This window comes from Stylophora pistillata, chromosome 1, assembly GCF_964205215.1.
Source record: "Stylophora pistillata chromosome 1, jaStyPist1.2, whole genome shotgun sequence".
Taxonomy (NCBI): domain Eukaryota; kingdom Metazoa; phylum Cnidaria; class Anthozoa; order Scleractinia; family Pocilloporidae; genus Stylophora; species Stylophora pistillata.
In genome coordinates this window covers 15034096-15052794 of record NC_142519.1, presented here as the reverse complement: position 1 = coordinate 15052794, position 18699 = coordinate 15034096, and the positions used below count along the sequence as shown (strand labels likewise).

Genomic DNA, 18699 nt, shown 5'->3' with positions numbered 1-18699 from the left:
CCAAGCGTAGTTTACAGTGCAGTTATTTCAATCTGATAATTGCACTGATCCATCAAAACTGATCACTTCAGGAGGAGAAGGGAAGGCTATTCTTTTCCCAAACTGGAATAAAATTGAATAAAGATATTGTCACATCTTTTAAGGAGTACCTATTTCCCTTCTTAGAGGGTTAAAGAAATCACAACACAAATGTCAGTTGAAGAATTAAATGATGACCTGTTCTGAGGAATTAAAGCCAAACGCATGAAATCAGCTTATTCAACCTTAAAATTGTTCCGTTTTTTATTTTCTAAAGCGCAAGGCATGTGGGAATGTAATTAAACATCCTTTCACAGGATATTAGCCCATCATTCTGCCTTCGGGTTTCCTAAAAGTTCCTCTGCACCTATTCATACTGATTGGTGAAGGAAGTCAAGTCAGTGAGAGTGACATGGTGTACTGTTCTACAACGTGAGTATTCCAGCGGTCAGTGCGCTGAACTCTGGGTCGGATGGCCCGGGTTCTGATAAAATGCTGACGTCCGATCTCAACAACATGTAACGCGTTTTTGATCAGCATATGTAAATATGCGCTATAAAAATTGGTAAATTATTAAATTATTAAAACCTCGGCTCGAAGATCCGGACCGAAAAATTCTTTCTTCCAGAGTTTTTCGCACTCCATCAATATTACTTCTTCAAAAACCCCTTCTGAAAAGTCTATCATATTAGCTGCGATGTTCAGTTCTGCTACAGAAAAACTCTGTATTTTTCATATGACAACCATACTCAGATTCTTTAAAAGCTTCGAAAACATAAAACAAATGACAGTAACAATAGGAACAAACGCTCGGGGCCAATTCCATATTTTCAAGGTCTGTGTTACCACAAAGCGGTTCAACATGCTGAACGTTATAAAAGGGAATAATGTACTGACCGAACTTTGAAAGTAAGAGTAGCTTGCCTTTTTAGATATTTTAATTTTAAACAGCAAGCTTTGACGCCCATATTAACATTTCCAACCTGTTTTATACTTGTTTTTGTACGCTGCTTTCCTCCAAAAATAGAGGAAAAACACTACTATTGGTGAGAGCAAGTAGCCAATATAAGATATTGATGAGTTCCACAAGATATTATAACACAACTAAAGCGCGCGCTCTGATTGGTTAACTCAGCATCTACTATTTGCCCATGGGTGTATGCTGCTGACGTGTGCCGTGAATGTTTTCAAAGCACTGTTTTGACAGACATTGTTTCCAAAGTAATAGCCGACGTCCCTTCTACCAGAAATGAACAAAACAAGTCACCTAATTTAAAAAAATAGTTTATCGCACAGTTTTCGGACCGTCGTTTGCATAATTATTAGTTGAAAATACAATTTCGAAGCAATCTTTTCATAAATTAAAATTTCAACCACGTTTTACGGTTAGCAGGACATCGTTTTTGAGACAGCGACAAAGTTCGGGAATTTTTCGAAGAATCTTCAATATTTGTTGTTGAGTTTGTTCTTTACAGCAATGCTACGCTTACACATGGGTGCCTTCACTGGCCAATTAAGGAGTGCGATGTGTGTAATTCATCTTGTGAATATATTATTATATTCTCATTACTATTTCCAAGCTCGGTGTAATGACTAAACATAGAATTACTTACAAAGGTATTGCCAACATACAGCTTACATACAAACATACAGCTTACAGACAAAGGTATTGCCAACATCCCTACCGAAATAATGTAGTAAGAAACATAACTGTACGGATTGAACTAGTCTCCTTACACCAGACTGTTTGGACTGATTTGAGGAGTTCAAGGATTGACATCACCTTAAATTACAAATTCGTTGTCTCTGAAATCCTCTTATCCTACTTCATAATGACGTACAGGAACCCATACTGTAGAGCTCTTTGAGAACAGGACAAATGTAAAGTCAGATTTGTCTCACATTTGACCTAGAGCCAAATTTGGTCAAATCCATTATTTCATCCAGTGAATATAACCTAATAACAATACACTCCTTACAGTAAAACACACCACAGTATAATTACTTACAACAAACAAATCAAAGATAACAACTGGATTAGATCATGATCTAGACAACAAGACAACATAAAGAATGAACGACACGAGTAAAAGTAGTCTACGGCGCCTTACTGGTCATACCCGCACGGTCTGGGTCCGAGTTTATCGGCCGAGGTTAATTTATTCACATAGCGTAGGTGTACGAGGGGTTTGAATAGGATTTGGTGTACCGTTACTTTTTAAAAACCCTACTCACGAACCTATACGAAATTTAACCCTAACCCTATCCTCGTACACCTACGCTACATGAATAAATTAGTCTCATACCTCTACACCAAATCCTATTCAAACCCCTCGTACACCTACGCTACGTGAATAAATTAACCTCGGTCGATAAACTCGGACCCAGACCGTGCGGGTATGACCAGTAAGGCGCCGTAGACCACTAGTAAATAGACACACAGCTGCTAATATAATATATATATATATGTTTGGGTTCACCTTTATTTTTCGTTGAATTGTTACTTTTTTTATCCTACCTCCACCTGTCCTAGGCCAGTACTTTAAGTAGGTTTCCCATTTCTTAAAATGCTACAAATTCTTCTTATTTCTCTGGAAATTTGGAGCTTAATTATGTAAATATTTCTAGTCTGGGCAATGAAACCTTGAACCGTCTACTTGAAATCATTCTGTGTAGGAAATGTCAGTGAGAATAACGCGATCTAAAAGTAATGATCGGATAAGTATAATGATGTAAGTTTAGAATCGAGAAATGGTCGAGAGTTCTACAGTTTATAACGGTTACCAGAAAGGGTGGGTAACTGCGTGACCAATCAAAGGAGCAGAATCCATCTTCCATCGATTTAGCGTTGAGCTTGAGGTTGCAAGTTTCGCCAAAGTCGAATGACTTGAGTGTTTTTAGTTTTGCGTCGAATACCCTTACAACGGGTATTCTTGAAAAGAAATTCCTAAAGTTATACTCCTTCGCCTGGCTCTCGAATGTTGTAAGAGTGCTTCAAAATCCATTCACTTTTGCTCTGCTGTTCTAAATTCATGATTCTAATGTTTTATTTTCAACTTTGCGTGCTCAGTTTGTGCGTTGCATGAGTATCCATCTTAGAGGTTTGGTAACTAATCAAAAATCATTTTTCTTCAAGCCTGCTCGTATATCTATATTGACTGAAACATTTGCATTTACACTGCTTTGCATAAAACGTACATTTCTAAAAGAATTAATTTACTGGCGGAGGAGGATTTAATTCGCGCTGTAATCAAATGAAACGTTACAGATACCGTTCTTAAGTTGCTTCTATTTTGATGGACCGCAATAGTAACTGTAAAAGTAGGACCAATTTGAAGAATTTAGGAAGACAAATTTCGAATTGTTAACACACCTTTTATAGAACGGAATAGCACATTACTTGGATCGACAAAGTCTTGTTCAATAAATTAGTTGTAACGCTTCTGATGGCAACCGAAAGAAACACAAAAATTAGTTTGCATATTTAATTACTTAAAAACCGAATATTCAAACTTTTGGAAATTTCTAGCGCAAGTTGATGGAACCTTTAACTATTTTTCCTTAAACACATCCATCTAAGGGAGTCTTAAAAAAATTATATATATTCCATTTTTAGGGAGTCTCTATAGATTTACGATGGTCTCAGAAATACGCTCTTAAACAGCTTAATGGCACGAGAAAATATTGGAAGATCACGAACAAACTAAACTTTAACCACTCCATAGCAGAAAGTGTTGTTTGCAGTTACTAATCTTGCAAGAAAATTTGTCGCGATACAGTTTTTGCTATCAATAATTTTATTGTTTTGTGATCCAGTTTTCAATGACACATAATGGAGAGCGCATTCGAGTGCTCTCTCCATGATGTGTCATCATGTGGCAATTCATACAGGCTCTGAACTTGGAGTAATCACATTACTCGAACAAGTACATACCTCAAATATAATACGTGTACAAGTACAAGCTTCAGATCCAGTTTATTGAGACAAAAAGTACATAAACTTTAATCAAACAAGAACTTTTTAAGAATTTTTTAGCAAGAAGCTCAAAATAGCAAACAGAGTGAGACAAACACTACACCAAGCCCGCAAACACTCGGCACAAAACGCAAATAAAATTAAAGTCGAACGGCCAGGCCTGCTGGGGAGATAGACGATCCCATGTGAGAGGGTGTTAAAGGAGTCTACCGTTAATCATAAAACGGCAAGAACATTTAAAAGTTAGGCGTAAAAATTCACAAATTTTAACCGATTGTCGTAAAAAAAGTGAACCATGAAAAATTTTCCTTTAAGCCACAATTCAAAGAAACTAACCGATAGCCGTAAAATGGCCAAAGTTTAAATCGTTAGTCGTAAAAGCCATCACGCTATTGAGACCTTAATGTGATCAAGCCTTGCCGAAAGTGGAATTAGCTTTTGTTGCCATGTAAACAGGCGCTAAAATGCTCAACACAAATTGCTGATATCGAAAGGATAAAAAGCGATAAAACCTTTCTTGACTCTTACCAAAGAAACGGTGCAACTTATACTGCAACATCTTAAAAAACATAAATTCGCGTGCGAGTTTAGTGTTATTAATGTCAAAAAGAACACCTTCCCCCGACCTTTGATGATATACATTTTTTATTAAAGAAATAATTCTGACTGGGTTGACTGAGATTTTCTTACGTAGGAGTCACGATGAAAATTATGTTCTAAAAAAGCGAGAGCAACAACGAAAAAAGGTTTCTAGATGGTCGTACGTAGTTTTGCAACCAAGACGTTGCTTCTTTGCTTCAGGGGAATAACACACTATCAAACGTCCAAAGCTATCGTCTTTGTCTTCAGAATATTTGCATCACTAAAAATTTTCATTAAGCATGCTAATATTAATTTGTTTTTAATCCAATGCAAACACCAAAAATGGAAACATGTAGTATTCATATATTGTAGTTTTTGCTACGATGCATACCATTATAACAGGCGGAACATCCTTATCAGTCGCACTTTTTTTGCATCAGTTTGCTTCTTTTGTTTCTCTGGTTCAACGGAAACGTTCAAAACTACGGAGCGCTTTTACGAAACCATTGTTTTGAGTATACACATTAGTTAGGCGTGAGGTCAAGCTGACTATATGTTGGGCAAGTTCTTTTATGTACGTTTCCATGGACTGAAACGAAGGAATGCTCCTCTTTTAGTGGAAAACGGGCCACGTGTGCATCTTAAGTTACAGGTTTTGGCATTTGCAGGGCATTTAAGAGTGCATATCCCAGGGGCAGGTGGTAGAGTTGGAGATGGTGTTGCTCTCACAGTAGAACACGAGCCACGTGTGCATCTTAAGTTACAGGTTTTGGCGTTCGCAGGGCATTTTAGAGTGCACCTCCCACCATTGCAGCTAGCCTTACAGTGTTCTCCTATGCAGTCCATCACACATCCACCTCTTGTGCATGACAGATCACAAGTTTTAGCAGTGCACAGAATAGGTGTGCAGCTTCCCCCAGTGCAAGAGAACTGGCATTTTTCAGAAGCGTGACATCGTAGAGGACATCTACCACCAGTGCAGATTTGATTACATTGAGTGTAAGAGGAGCTTCGTGGACACGTCAAAGCGCATCCTCCCTGGACACACCTCTGAGTGTGAGGGGCAGGTGGTAGAGTTGGAGATGGTGTTGCTCTCACAGCAGAACACGGGCCACGTGTGCATCTTAAGTTACAGGTTTTGGCGTTCGCAGGGCATTTTAGAGTGCACCTCCCACCAGTGCAGCTAGCCTTACAGTGTTCTCCTCTGCAGTCCATCTCGCATCCACCTCTTGTGCATGACAGATCACAAGTTTTAGCAGTGCACAGAATAGGTTTGCAGCTTCCCCCAGTGCAAGAAAACTGACACTTTTCAGGCGCATGACATGCCAAACTGCAGTTTCCACGGGTGCACATTTGTTTACACGAGTTATAGGTAGGACTCTTTTTACAAGTTAATCTGCAACCACCACGTACACACAATTGAGTGCGTGTAGTACCGCCAATGGAGAAGCTGTGTATCAACACAGAAGTGACCACTAGAAATGTCTGACATGCCCATTTGAAATTCATCGTCGTAATCTAGAAATCACAGAGGGAAAACATATTTAGTTAGTGTGGAAATTTTGATAACGCAGATGTTTAAAGGTATTGGATTTCCCTTAGAAATGGAAACAGCGAATGAGTAGGCAAACACCAGGAGAGGAATGATTAAAGAAAAAAGCTTTGGGGGAGGATTAATAACTGCAATAATTAGTCGTGGCGGTCAGAGGAATGAGTTGATGTCAGTTAAGTCACCAGCAGCTCAAACAACGATGGAATGCTTCGTCACTGTTGCTGGGGAAGTCTTTTAAGAGAAATTTGACATGCTGCGGAATTCCATTGCAGAAGTACTATTTTACTAAAAGAAACGTTACTCTAGTCGGAGTCACGTTTAACGCCGTAATTTAATTGCTTTGTAACATTGTACCGTATCTCCGTAACGCTTTGAAATGGAGAGAGACGAAACAAAACACGAAGAAGAAGAATCTTCAACATTTGTGGTTGTGTTTGTTCTTGATAACAATGCTAGGCCTCCGCTAATATATTGACTGACCAATTAAGGAGCACGATGTCTCTCGTTCATGTTATGAACATGTCAGAGATAAATATTTCCAAACTCGAAGTAATGACTAAATATAAAATAAGCACAATGAGCCGCCTCATCTCACTCGAAAGGCGATTTAGATGCTGTTTTCTGACAAACAGGTTTCAGGCCCTGCTGCATCGTTATTGCCAGAAAGATACAAGAGTAGGCTTAAGCTTATTATCAACATCGTTACTGGAATAATGTAGTAACAAGGAACATACCTATATTGGGCTGAAGGAGTCTCTTTTCACCAGCCAGTATGGACTGAACTGAGGAGCTCAAGTAAGTGATATCAATTTAAACCCCAAAGCCCTTATCTTTGAATCCTCTTATCCTACGTCATGATGACGTGCAGGAAGCTTTAAACAGCTTGATTTGACAAGTATCTCCTACAATCTACAAAGGCACGAAGAAATATTAGATGATCACGAACAAACTAAATTAAATCACCTTTATAGCAGAAAGTTTTATTTGCGGTTACTAATCTTGCACAGATTTTCTTCTTTATGATGAGTTTTTTTCTTGTTACTATTATTTTGATTGTTTTACGATCTAGTTTGGTAATTGGTAATGTCCGTGAGCAGTAACATTCTGATCATGGTACTCGAGCACGTACATAGATCTTTCGCAATGACACATAATGAAGAGCGCATCATGTGACCTCACGGAACATGAAGCAATTGGATCACATTTCGTATAAGCTACCCAAGCACGTATATACCTCAAATTCAGTTGAGTTAGAAAATAGAAATAGTCACGAAAGAAGGAGGCTAAAGCAAACTCATGCAGATCAAGACATGGCATTGACGTGACTCAATCTATACATAGGAGAATTCCCAGAATAATGTATAGATACTGACAAAGAAACCTTTGTTTGACTTTATTTTAAGACGTCTTTTACAAATCAGGCTTCCCTTCCAAAGAAAATCACACGCGCGATAAGACACCGCTCCTTAACGGCAACGCTCTTGTTTTTCATTGACCAAGGGTGCAGAATTCCGGAACATCGAAGTATTACAAGTGCTGTGATACTTTTACACAACAATATGCCGCCAAGATATCCACTGACTAATTAGAGAGCGCGATAAATATTAGAGATAATTATTTCTAAACTGAAAGCAATTACTAAATATAAGATAAGCATAATTTGCCGCCTTATCTCACTCGACAAGCGATTTAGATGGGCGTGAAGGGTAATTCGAATTTATTATCTTGCATCTTATAAGCGCAGGCGTAGAATGAACCCTAGAGCGCAGATGGTTAAGGCCATGGCTTCCTTCGTGGACAGTTCCTTGCTTGATGTACACGAAAGAAATTCGATGGCTATTACGTTCAGTACAGATACAAAGTCACATACCGTTCGCGGTAGACCCGCACTAAAACTTGTAGAGGCCAAGTTTTGGGAACGGGTCGGTCCGCGAACTTTAAGAGAGATCACGAGCAATACTTTGTAAGTGAACCTTCTATCGAGAAAATTATATCTAGCGAAACCTGCTATATCAAACGAGCTATCTCATATTATGTTTACATGTAAACACAACCGTGTATTTAGACGTGATCGAGAGCCCAATAGAATACCAGAAGCTTCTCTGAAACGTCTCAGAAGAAAGGACAGAAAACTGAAGGAATTTGTGTATGAGGGTATTCGTCCAAGCATACCGAAGTCCTCATGGCAAAGTCGTTATGTGAAGGTTAGAAGAGTTACAACGAATGTTTGTAAGCTTAATACGAAGACGGTAAGGTTAAATAAAGTTACACACCATGAGAAGAAGTATTTGTTGAATTCTTCGGTGAGGGTATATCTAAGGATAATTAAATTGAAGACTATAGAGCGAGTCGGTATTTATCAATGTTTTCTTATAATAGACCCATGTATCTTTATGAGTCAGACACACGCATCAAACTATTGTAAATTTCAACTGAGTTCAGATATAGATAAAAACCCTGGTCCTACTCCAATGTACATTGACCCTAGCAAAACAATAAAGCACCATATAGCCAAACTAATGAGTTGGTATTTGGACAAAATGCAGAACAACAATGTGTTGCAATGAGTTTATGCTCTTTGATTTATTATAACAAACAAGGAATCAATTCTGTTAATGATCTCGTGTCAATAATGAATATTGGAAATCAGTTGAATTCAAGTTTGTCTCAGTTAACCAGACAATCAATTTTTAATGCAGATAGAATTAACCACACTTTTGAATGTGTTCGAGACTGACTGAAAAATACAGTGAGAACCACACTGCTACTGTTCATCAAGAAGCTACAATAGAAGGATATCAGTACTGTACCTTCTTAGATAGGGCTTTTCAATCACTTATATCCGAAAATTTCAACAATTTTGACTTAACAATAGGATGCACTGCAGTTGCTACCTATTGTAAAGGAAATGTGGGCTTGAAAATATTCGATTCTCATGCAAGGGACATTTATAGTAGAAGCCATCCTCAAGGTACATTTGTGCTGCTTGAAGTAACATCACTGAATAGCTTAGTACATTATTTTCAGAGTATACATAACAATGATATATTTAAGTTGAAGGGGGTTAAAATTAATAAAGTTCAAAATAGTACCCCTTTTCAGAGTCATGCTTGTGAAACCAGAGAGTTAAAAAATTATGTGAGCTGTGCTGTGGCTGTCTATTCACTCTGCTACTCCATGATAAAATCATGTAGTTATTGGAATTCAAATACCTTATCTAGTGTTATTCAGTATGGCAAAAGATTATATGAATATTCATCTTTAAACAAGTATTTACCATCAGATGATTTGCCATTAACTGTTTATGTTTGTGGAACTGAAGTAAGTTTATATCCTAAAAGTGATTACAGTGAAGGAATATTGTCTGATTCAGTTGACAGCATAGTGGGGTTTTTGATGTGGTTTTCAGTTTTTTGTATGATGTATTTTTAAACCCACAAAAAGGTCAAAATATGTATATTCCCTCTTGGTATTAGATGAAAATCAAATGCTTCTAATTGAATATATTAAAACTCTAAATAGCACTGCTTCTCTTGTGGCCATCAGCAATATTCAATATTTAGAGAATTTTTCTACTAAAAACAATATGAAATATTGAACAGTAATATTGCTTCAATCTACTGATTTCTGACAACTCCCCTTGAGTGAACATTTGGCAACAAACTGTGACTCGGTACCTATAATAGATAAAAGATTCTCTTCTCCTTGCAGTTAAAGGCAAATACGTTACCTACTCATGCAGGGTTCATAAAAGCCTTGAAGATCCTTGAAGATGCTTGAATTTAAAAATAAAATATTCAAGGCCTAGAAAGTACTTGAATTTGAGGATTAGAGCTTGATTTTTGGAATACTTTATCAAGTTGAAAATTACAGTACTTTCATGGAAAAGCTAAGAAATAATTTTAAAATTGCCTGTGCAAACCTTTCCAAAAGTGGTTCTTCAATATTCCAAAACTTGGCCCTCAGTCATTGAAAAGTCCTTGAATTTCAACCGTTGGCATCTGTAGGAACCTACTCCTGCATGGTAATATAGTATTTTGATTATTGTCTAGTACCATAACAACATTGATTACACTCCAGCAGACAAATATAAACACAAGTAGTCTTATTCATGACTGGCAATGACGAAATTGCGTGACAATGGCAATATGGCAGTCCCTTAAAGATAACTCCAGATGTGCGATATTGAAAGCCGAGTTAACGCAGCTATGCGTCTAGTTCATATTTAAATACTGCGTTTACGATCCTCCACTGTTGAGTTATCAGTGTGCCTTTTGAGTCGACTTGTGTGTGCACTATCAGTTGCCTCACGTTTTCCTTAGTGTTATTTTATTATTGGTGGTCCATCGGTCTCGATGATGACGTCTATGTGCGTGGGTGGGTTCGCTGATGACTGAGGAGTCCAAGGCGGGAACGGCAAACACGTCCACAGTGGGAGCAGGGAAACTGGCCTGGAGGTTTGGGTGTCTCTGTTGCTGCCTTCCTTTTAGCGCGAGCCTCAGTGACATTGGCTCGCCGGTGTGCTTCGAAGGCTTTTGTTGCTTCGCGTGTCAGTGCACGCCATCCAGTGCGATCCTGTGCACACTCCTCAAGCTGCTTTGTTGCGATGCCAGTGTAGGCGATGTTGGCCTTGATGCAGTGTTTAAAGCGCTTCAGTGGCCTGCCTTGCTTTGTCTTTCCCTTACTGAGCACTCCGTAGAGGAGTTGCTTTGGGATTCTGTCACTGTCCATTCGGATGATATGCCCCGTCCATCTGAGCTGGGCTTTGAGAATCATAACCTCAATGCTGGTGGTTTCTGCACGGTCCAAGACCTCAAGGTTTGTGATCATGTCCTGGCATTTGATGCCCAGGATTGAGCGCAAGCTCCGCATGTGGAAGCGCTCCAGCAGTTTGATGTGTCTTCTGTATAGGGTCCAGGTCTCACAACCATAGAGGAGACTGGTGAGGACAACTGTCTTGTAGACCCTGAGCTTAGTAGACTGCTGGATGTTGTGTTGGTTCAGCACACGAGCTCGCAGTCTGCCCAGGGATTGGCTTGCCTTACAGATCCTGGCGTTAATCTCTTTGTCAAGGGAGCCGTCGCTGGAAATGACACTGCCGAGGTATTTGAATTCCTCTACAGTCCTCAGTTCTGTTCCCTCGATAGAGATAGATGTGCGGTGGTCTGTTGCGAGGGGACTGGGCTGGAACAGCACTTCAGTTTTTTCCAGGCTAATGGTGAGGCCAAATAGGCGGGATGCTTCAGCAAACTTGTCGACAGTGAGCTGGAGGGTGGATTCTGTATGAGCCATGAGGGCACAGTCGTCGGCAAAGAGGGCCTCTAGGATCAGTTTCTCAATTGTCTTGGTTTTAGCATTGAGGCGTCGAAGGTCAAAGAGAGATCCGTCCAGTCTGTACCTTATATATACTCCGTCCTCGATATCTCTGACAGCATGGCTGAGAACGCAGCCGAAGAAGAGGTTAAACAGTACTGGGGCAAGGACACATCCCTGTTTCACACCGTTGGTAATCTCAAAGGTTTCAGACGCCTCACCTCCAGAAAGCGCTAGACCCGTCATGCTATCATGAAATAGACGGATCAGGGTCACAAACTTCCTGGGGCAACCAAGTTTTTGTAGAACTGTCCACAGTGCAGCTCTGTTGACAGTGTCAAACGCCTTGGTAAGATCGACAAATACTGCATAGAGATCCATATTCTGTTCCCTGCACTTCTCCTGTACTTGCCGGACCGCAAAGATCATGTCAGTTGTGCTGCGGCCTGGACGGAATCCACACTGGGCTTCTGGTAGGTTGTGCTCAGAGATGTTGAAGATCAGGCGATTCAGGATGATGCGCGCCAGGATCTTACCAGCAATAGACAGGAGTGATATGCCCCGGTAGTTGCCACAGTCAGATTTGCTGCCCTTTTTTTTGTACAGGGAGATGATTGTGGCGTCTCTGAACTCCTGGGGAATGTCCTCTTCCTCCCATATGTTGCAGAGGAGGCGTGGAAGGCGTTAAGGGTTACTGGTCCTGCAGCCTTGTAGATTTCTGCAGGAATCCCATCCTTTCCGGGGGTTTTTCCTGAGCTGGTCTGCTTGATGGCCTTCCGGACCTCCTCCAGGCTGGGAGGGAGGTCGAGGCTGTCTATTGTGGGTCTCTGAGGGATCTGGTCTAGTGCTTCATTGCTAACAGTAGAGGATCTGTTGAGAAGGATGTTGAAGTGTTCCCTCCATCTTTCGTTGATGGCGTTCTTCTCCCTCAGTAGAGTGCCATTTGTTGACAGGAGAGGGGTTGTGTTAGGCCGGGACGGTCCGTACACTGCCTTGATGGTGCTGAACAACATCTTCGAGTTTTTCATATCAGCCCATAGTTGAACCTCTTGGGCCTTGTTCTTCCACCATTCATCCTGCATGTGGCGTAAGGTGGTCTGGGTTCGGTGCTGAAGGTGTTTGAAGTGATCACGCTTAGAGATGGAGGAAAGATCATTCTGCCAGGCCACAAATGCCTTCTGCTTCTCGTCTAAGAGCTGGGTGATGGCTTGATCATTCTCATCGAACCAGTCCTGGTGCACCCTCTTCTTTGGACCAAGTATCGACTGCGCTGACTCCGTCTGAATGGTTGAGTTTGGCGATGTTGAATGACGGCCGGTTGAGCTTGGGCTTCTTCTGACGAGTGGGGGCGATGTAGAGCTTGACGACAGATCTGACGAGTCGATGGTCAGTCCAACATTCTGCTCTTCGCATGGCCCTGGTAATCCTGAAGTCTCTAGCATCTCGTCTGCGGCAGATAATGTAATCAATCAGGTGCCACTGTTTGGACCTTGGATGCATCCAAGTTGATTTGTACTTGTCAGCTTGCCGAAACAGGGTGTTGGTGATTGTCAGGTTGTTCTCTGCACATAAGCTCAGAAGTAGCAGGCCGTTGGAGTTCATCTTCCCCATTCCATGTGGTTCCAGCACGCCATTCCAGTTCGTGTAGTCAGAGCCGACTCTTGCGTTAAAGTCGCCCAGCAGTAAGAGTGTATCTCCGCTGGGTACTTCCTTTACGAGGTTATTCAGATCCTCATAGAAGGTTTCCTTTGCTTCATCACTGCTGGTCATTGTTGGTGAGTATGCACTGATGATTGTAATATGTCGGGAGGCGTTTAGTGGAAAACGAAGCTTCATTAGGCGTTCGTTGATGGTAGAAGGGAGGTCTGGCAGCTGCTTTAGAATTGATGTCTTGATTGCCAAACCTATCCCATGGATTCTTTCTTCGGCTTGAGCTTTGCCTTTCCAGAAGAAGGTGTATCCTCCTTTGAGCTCAGCAACAGTTCCTTCATCTGTTAGCCTAGTTTCACTGAGTGCGGCAATGTCGATGCTGTAGCGTGACAGTTCTTTTGCAACAAGGGTTGTTCTCCTCTCTGGCCTTGTTGAAGTTTCCCTGTCCATAAGTGTTCGGACGTTCCATGCTCCGAAAATCATCTGTTTCATTCTCTTTGTGTTTCGACCGCAAAAGGGGTAACACTGCCAGCCGCGGTAGACTGGCCAGTAGGTGATGGGACAAGCAATGTTTGAGACACCTTTTCTAGTCTCCTCCCTCATTGGAGGGTGAGCAGTGCTATCCTAAACAGGGCTGCTCAGTCACCTGAGAAAACGCCGAACTCTTCTGTTGTCCCAGGGTCAGAAGGAGAGCGACTCTTATCTCCAGGCCGCCTACGTGCAGGGTTGGAGCTACAACTGCCAGTGGGTACCTCCACCTGTTGCTTCGCCCTTTCCCCATCGCCGTAGGACTTTGATGATAGCGGGATACAGAAGAAGAGTTGAGATGTTCAGAAAAAGTTGCACATAGAGAACCTGTGCGGGAGGTTGTTTATAGTGGGAGGGTCGTTGCACGCGGGCGATCCCACTCTCTCGGCCTAAAACAGACGGTCACAAACGACCGAAAAAGAACAACCCAACTTTACCGACAGACCGAAACAGACCAATCACGACCGACTTACGTCACTTGAGTCTTACAGCCAATAACATCACGGCAAAACCAACCGATCATTTCACACGAACTGGAATAAGAACATTCTACTGACAACAATCATTCACTTGACTCTGATGATGACTTCCGCACAGGTTGTCGAAACGTCAGTCACTGCCACCGACAACAGTCCTACTCAGGACTACACTCACCCGGACGATCAGACTACACCTTCACTTGTTACCCCCGGTTCAAACCATTTACTGCATTTTGACTGTGGCTCGCATGGCTCGCCCCTTGGCTCGCATGGCTCGCTGGCTCGCAAATTTGTAATACTCAGCTTCGAGGACAAATATGCTAGTTTTCAGAACATCAAATTTCCAAGGGGCAACTATCAGACCGATAGTTCCGAGACATAAACACTCTATTGTCTTTATTGTTCACCACTAAATTTTCTTCCGCGCGCCAGTTTAAAAACAATCAAAACCCACTAAATGCACCAAAGCATATACGGATTATGCGTTTTCGAGGTCTGTGTTTTCGAGACACTCGATTGTACCAAAAATGATTTCATATAGTAAACGTACAAACGTTAAAATTCCACTCAACACAGTACTTACTGACAACCCTAACAAATTAACACAGCACCTACTGACAATCTATAAAGACAAGGAGGAGAAAAAACAGACGTAACATATTTATGAACCACTTTATTAACAATCATGAGGATTTCAATATACTCATCCCCCTTTTCTAATATATTAAATAGCAATTTGCGAAGAGGTCTTTTGAAAGATTTTAGCCGAGGAGTCAGTTCTCACAAGTCTAAGGGCTTCGCCGAAACGACTGTCTATGAACAAATGCATTCAGGGGTCGCACAGTGGCCTTATTGTTTCTATGTCGCGTCATAATTTGCCCTACAAATATGTCGCGACATTTACACCACGGGAGTTATGGAGGTCGCACGTGCGACATAAATGATATTTGAAACCGGACTGTCAACTCTTAATATTTCACGCGTGAAAACCACAGGCGGCCCAAGCTATCTTTGAGAACCACACAAGGAACACAATTTGCATATCGATTTATTAGGATTTGTATGGGATTTTCTACAAGATATCCATAGAGATAGTTAAAAGTGAAATCATTAAATAAAAATGGCTTACCTTATTCCATACGTGTGTTGCTTGCTCCTTGTGTCGTTATTTTACCGATTTCACTTGATTTAAGCGGTTTCTTTTTAATCCTGGTTTTCTACCACATAAAGAGAAGAGAAAACCAGGATTACAAAAAAACCGCTTAAATCAAGTGAAATCGGTAAAATAACGACACCAGGAGCAAGCAACACACATATGGAACAAGGTAAGCCATTTTTATTTAATATTTTCACTTTTAACCATCTCTATGGATATCTTGTAGAAAATCCCATACAAATCCCTATAAATCAATATGCAAATTGTGTTCCTTGTGTGGTTCTCAAAGAGAGCTTGGGCCGCCTGTGGGCTAACGTAACAACCAGAAGATTGACCGGTGACAACCGAGAACTATAGAACCCCTGAGAGCTTAATTGAAGAAAAGAAAACGGTGACCGCAATGTTGACAGGAGCGGAAGTCGGAACTGGTGTCAGCTCAGTGATTGACATTAACGATAACAGCTCATTACAAAGACTCGTCAGAGTGACAGCCTGGGTAAAACGATTCCTTCACAACACACGTGCGAAGGAGAGAAGAACGGGCCGACTGGAAATATACGAACTGAAGGGTGCTGAGAGTGAGTGGCTGAAATCAGTACAAGTTGACCTTAAGAAGCAGGATAACTTTAAGCAGCTTGTTGGCGAGTTTGGCATTAAGGAACACCAGGAAATTCTGAGATGCGAAGGTAGATTGTTAAACTCAAATTTAGATGGTGAAGCCAGGAAACCATTTTTTTTACCCTGACAGCATAGATTCACAAGATTAGTTGTGGAAGAGTGCCACCAGAGAGCGCACCATAGTGGAATTAGATCAACTTTGGCTGAGTTGAGATCCCGATTTTGGGTCCCCAGGGGACGGCAGTCAGTAAAACGAATTTTGGTTGAGTGCGTTACCTGTAAAAAGTTGATCGGGAAACACTTTAGCGCTCCACCGACTGCTATGCTTCCAGACTTTTGAGTTAAAAAGCACCACCATTTTCGAGGGTTGGGATAGATTTTGCTGGCCCACTTTATGTAAAGAAGAGATCGGGACAAATGCGCAAGGCCTATGTTGCAATATTTTCAAGCTGCGTGACACGGGCGGTCCATTTAGAATTGGTGGAGGATCTGTCAGCAGAGGTCTTCAGGCATTGTCTTCGAAAGTTTGCCGCTAGAAGAGGTATGCCAGTCCTGATTGTCTCGGACAATGCCAAAACATTCCAGGCCACGGAGAAAGCGTTAAGAAAATTGTTCGATCATCCCGAAATAAGAGCCGACTTAGAGCGTGACAGAGTAGAATGGAAATTCAATCTAGAACGGGCACCCTGGTGGGGAGGATTTTTCGAACGAATGGTAGCCGAGTTTGACTAATGGTCGTGGGTCGTGGGTCGTGGGTCGTGGATCGTGGGTCGTGGGTACAAGTCGCGGGTCGTGGGTGTGGGTAAAAGTCGTGGGTGTGGGTAATACAGATTAATTAATGGTTAAGAGCTCATATAATAGCACCACTACTAATAATGAATTACTGTTATTTTTGTAGGGGGAAAGGGTTTTTACGTGATCGCGAAGGACCCATTGGCTGGTTTTTTCTCTCGTTAAACGTTATTTAGTTATATTGCCGTGAACGTTCTGAATCACCTTTTCTTCATGGAAATTGCGAAATAACTGGCTTTTTTCACGAAACGTGACTTGAACCGTTGTTATTCTTCTTTTCCAAAAATTTATCCTGTAAGCGCCTCAAAACAAGACGTGAAACATGACTGTCATTGGCTACCATGAAGTAATGCAATACTTCTCGACGAACTATGAAACGTATATTTCTCGAGTACGTCACATTTCCGGCAACTCTGCCGAGTCTGGTTTTTGTCAGATAAGAAATGAATCGTTTGAAATTTGAAACTATTAGAACCTCTTTATTTATTAATTTACTTATCTCAATAATTCTTCATATTTAGTTTATTTTATGATTTAGAAAACGACCTGGCTAGTTCAATGGACGAAGAAAAATATTAAGATTGTACTAGGTTCTTCGTTTAATTTCTTGTCACCGATGCCAGTTGTCGTGACCAATTTAACATTGGCTTGCGATTTCCGGTTTTCGATTATATACCGCACACTGGATACCAGAGGTTTTATGTTTTCGAACCTTGGAAAAACCTTGGAGCCAATATATCCAGACCTGCAACTAACGTTGCAACGTTGCTATATATATATCGGCTTATCTTGCAACAGTTCGCTGCCTTCATTTTTTTTCTTAGTTGCGGGGTAGATGGCACGCGATACAGAGATGACAATTGATGAAGCATTCGATTCTTTGTCTGAATGTCATTGATCAACAAAAGCTTTATTTTCCCTAACCAGCAGAGGGATATACTGTTACTTTTACTTTTGAAACTTCATTTATTTTTAACCGGCACTGAGAGCACAATTTAATTTTGATTAAAAAACACGGCCAATAGCCGTGTTTCTGATCCTCGTTTTATATCGAAGCTTCTTTCATGTTCTGAAAACGTTGCTCTTTTAAGATTAACACTTCTCTCTTTTCAATGTAAGATTATTTTTTGTGTGTTGATCAAGCGTTTGACCTAAACAAAACTCCTCAAACTCTTTGAATGACCCTCATTTTAAGAGATTACATGATCCTGCAGATAATGGCTTTGTCTTTGGTTTAACTTTTCTTTTGGGTGAAATGAATTAATTCTGTAGGATGAAATCAATGAAATATTAGGCTCACTAAACCGAGCTGTTACAATGATAAGGGTTGTATAATATTTATGTATTATTATAAGTAATGTTTTGAATGATTATTGTTATTATTTTGTATTAATCACACCCACGACTTTTACCCACACCCACGACCCACGACTTGTACCCACGACCCACGACCATTAGTCAAACTCATGGTAGCCAGTGTAAAGGGATGTATGAGAAAGATACTGGGGAACGCACGGCTGACATTCGATGAACTGTCGACTCTCCTAACGGAAATAGGATGTACACTCAATTCGAGACCACTGACGTACGAATACAACGAGGTTGGAGAGGAGTCTTGACGCCATCCCACCTGATTTATGGAAGACGTCTCAAAACGCTACCGGACGAAGTTGATGAACCTGATGACGCCATGAATCCTAACAGCCCTTCTGCCAGGTGTACGTACCTTACCACCAGACTTACTCATTTTTGGAACAGGCGGCGGAAGGAATATCTGGCCAGCTTGCGCGAATTTCATAAGTGTAACTCTAAGGGTCAAGAGAGGGTGGTCACAGTGGGAGAAACAGCTGTTGGGTACGAGGATGACAAAAAACGAGGGGAGTGGAAAATGGGCGTTGTAGAGAGTTTGGTGATAGGGAAAGACGGCATAGTCAGAGGAGCTACAGTCAGACTTATTACTAAGTGCAAACCGGTTCACCTCTCCCGGCCAGTGCAAAGACTCTATCCACTGGAGTTTCGGAGCGAAGGGGAGGGA

The 18699-nt window shown here is 41.2% G+C and overlaps 3 protein-coding genes across 3 annotated transcripts; all 3 read right to left on the bottom strand.

The window, feature by feature from the left end:
• Positions 1-3977: 3977 nt before the first annotated feature.
• LOC148741356 (uncharacterized) lies at positions 3978-7023 on the bottom strand. The gene is made up of 2 exons (XM_088739851.1): positions 6863-7023; positions 3978-6094 (listed from the first exon to the last, which is right to left on the bottom strand). The coding sequence occupies exon 2, from the start codon at positions 6083-6085 to the stop codon at positions 5147-5149; it is 939 nt and encodes a 312-aa protein (XP_088595977.1). The 5' UTR covers positions 6086-6094; positions 6863-7023; the 3' UTR covers positions 3978-5146.
• Positions 7024-10493: 3470 nt separating this feature from the next.
• On the bottom strand, positions 10494-12523 carry LOC111334693 (RNA-directed DNA polymerase from mobile element jockey). The gene is made up of 2 exons (XM_088730566.1): positions 12137-12523; positions 10494-12032 (listed from the first exon to the last, which is right to left on the bottom strand). The coding sequence occupies exons 1-2, from the start codon at positions 12521-12523 to the stop codon at positions 10494-10496; spliced, it is 1926 nt and encodes a 641-aa protein (XP_088586692.1).
• A 136-nt stretch (positions 12524-12659) lies between these two features.
• On the bottom strand, positions 12660-13694 carry LOC148741355 (protein CFDP2-like). The gene has a single exon (XM_088730509.1). It carries the CDS (start codon positions 13692-13694, stop codon positions 12660-12662), a length of 1035 nt encoding a protein of 344 aa, XP_088586635.1.
• Between the last annotated feature and the right edge of the window lie 5005 nt (positions 13695-18699).

Excerpts from the sequence above, each read along its gene's own strand:
- LOC148741356 (XM_088739851.1), bottom strand. The coding sequence starts at position 6,085 with ATGAATTTCAAATGGGCATGTCAGACATTTCTAGTGGTCACTTCTGTG.
- LOC111334693 (XM_088730566.1), bottom strand. The coding sequence starts at position 12,523 with ATGCAGGATGAATGGTGGAAGAACAAGGCCCAAGAGGTTCAACTATGG. Across the intron at positions 12,033-12,136 it reads TCTACAAGGCTGCAGGACCA|GGCAGCAAATCTGACTGTGG; the intron begins GTAACCCTTAAC and ends TACAAAAAAAAG.
- LOC148741355 (XM_088730509.1), bottom strand. The coding sequence starts at position 13,694 with ATGAGGGAGGAGACTAGAAAAGGTGTCTCAAACATTGCTTGTCCCATC.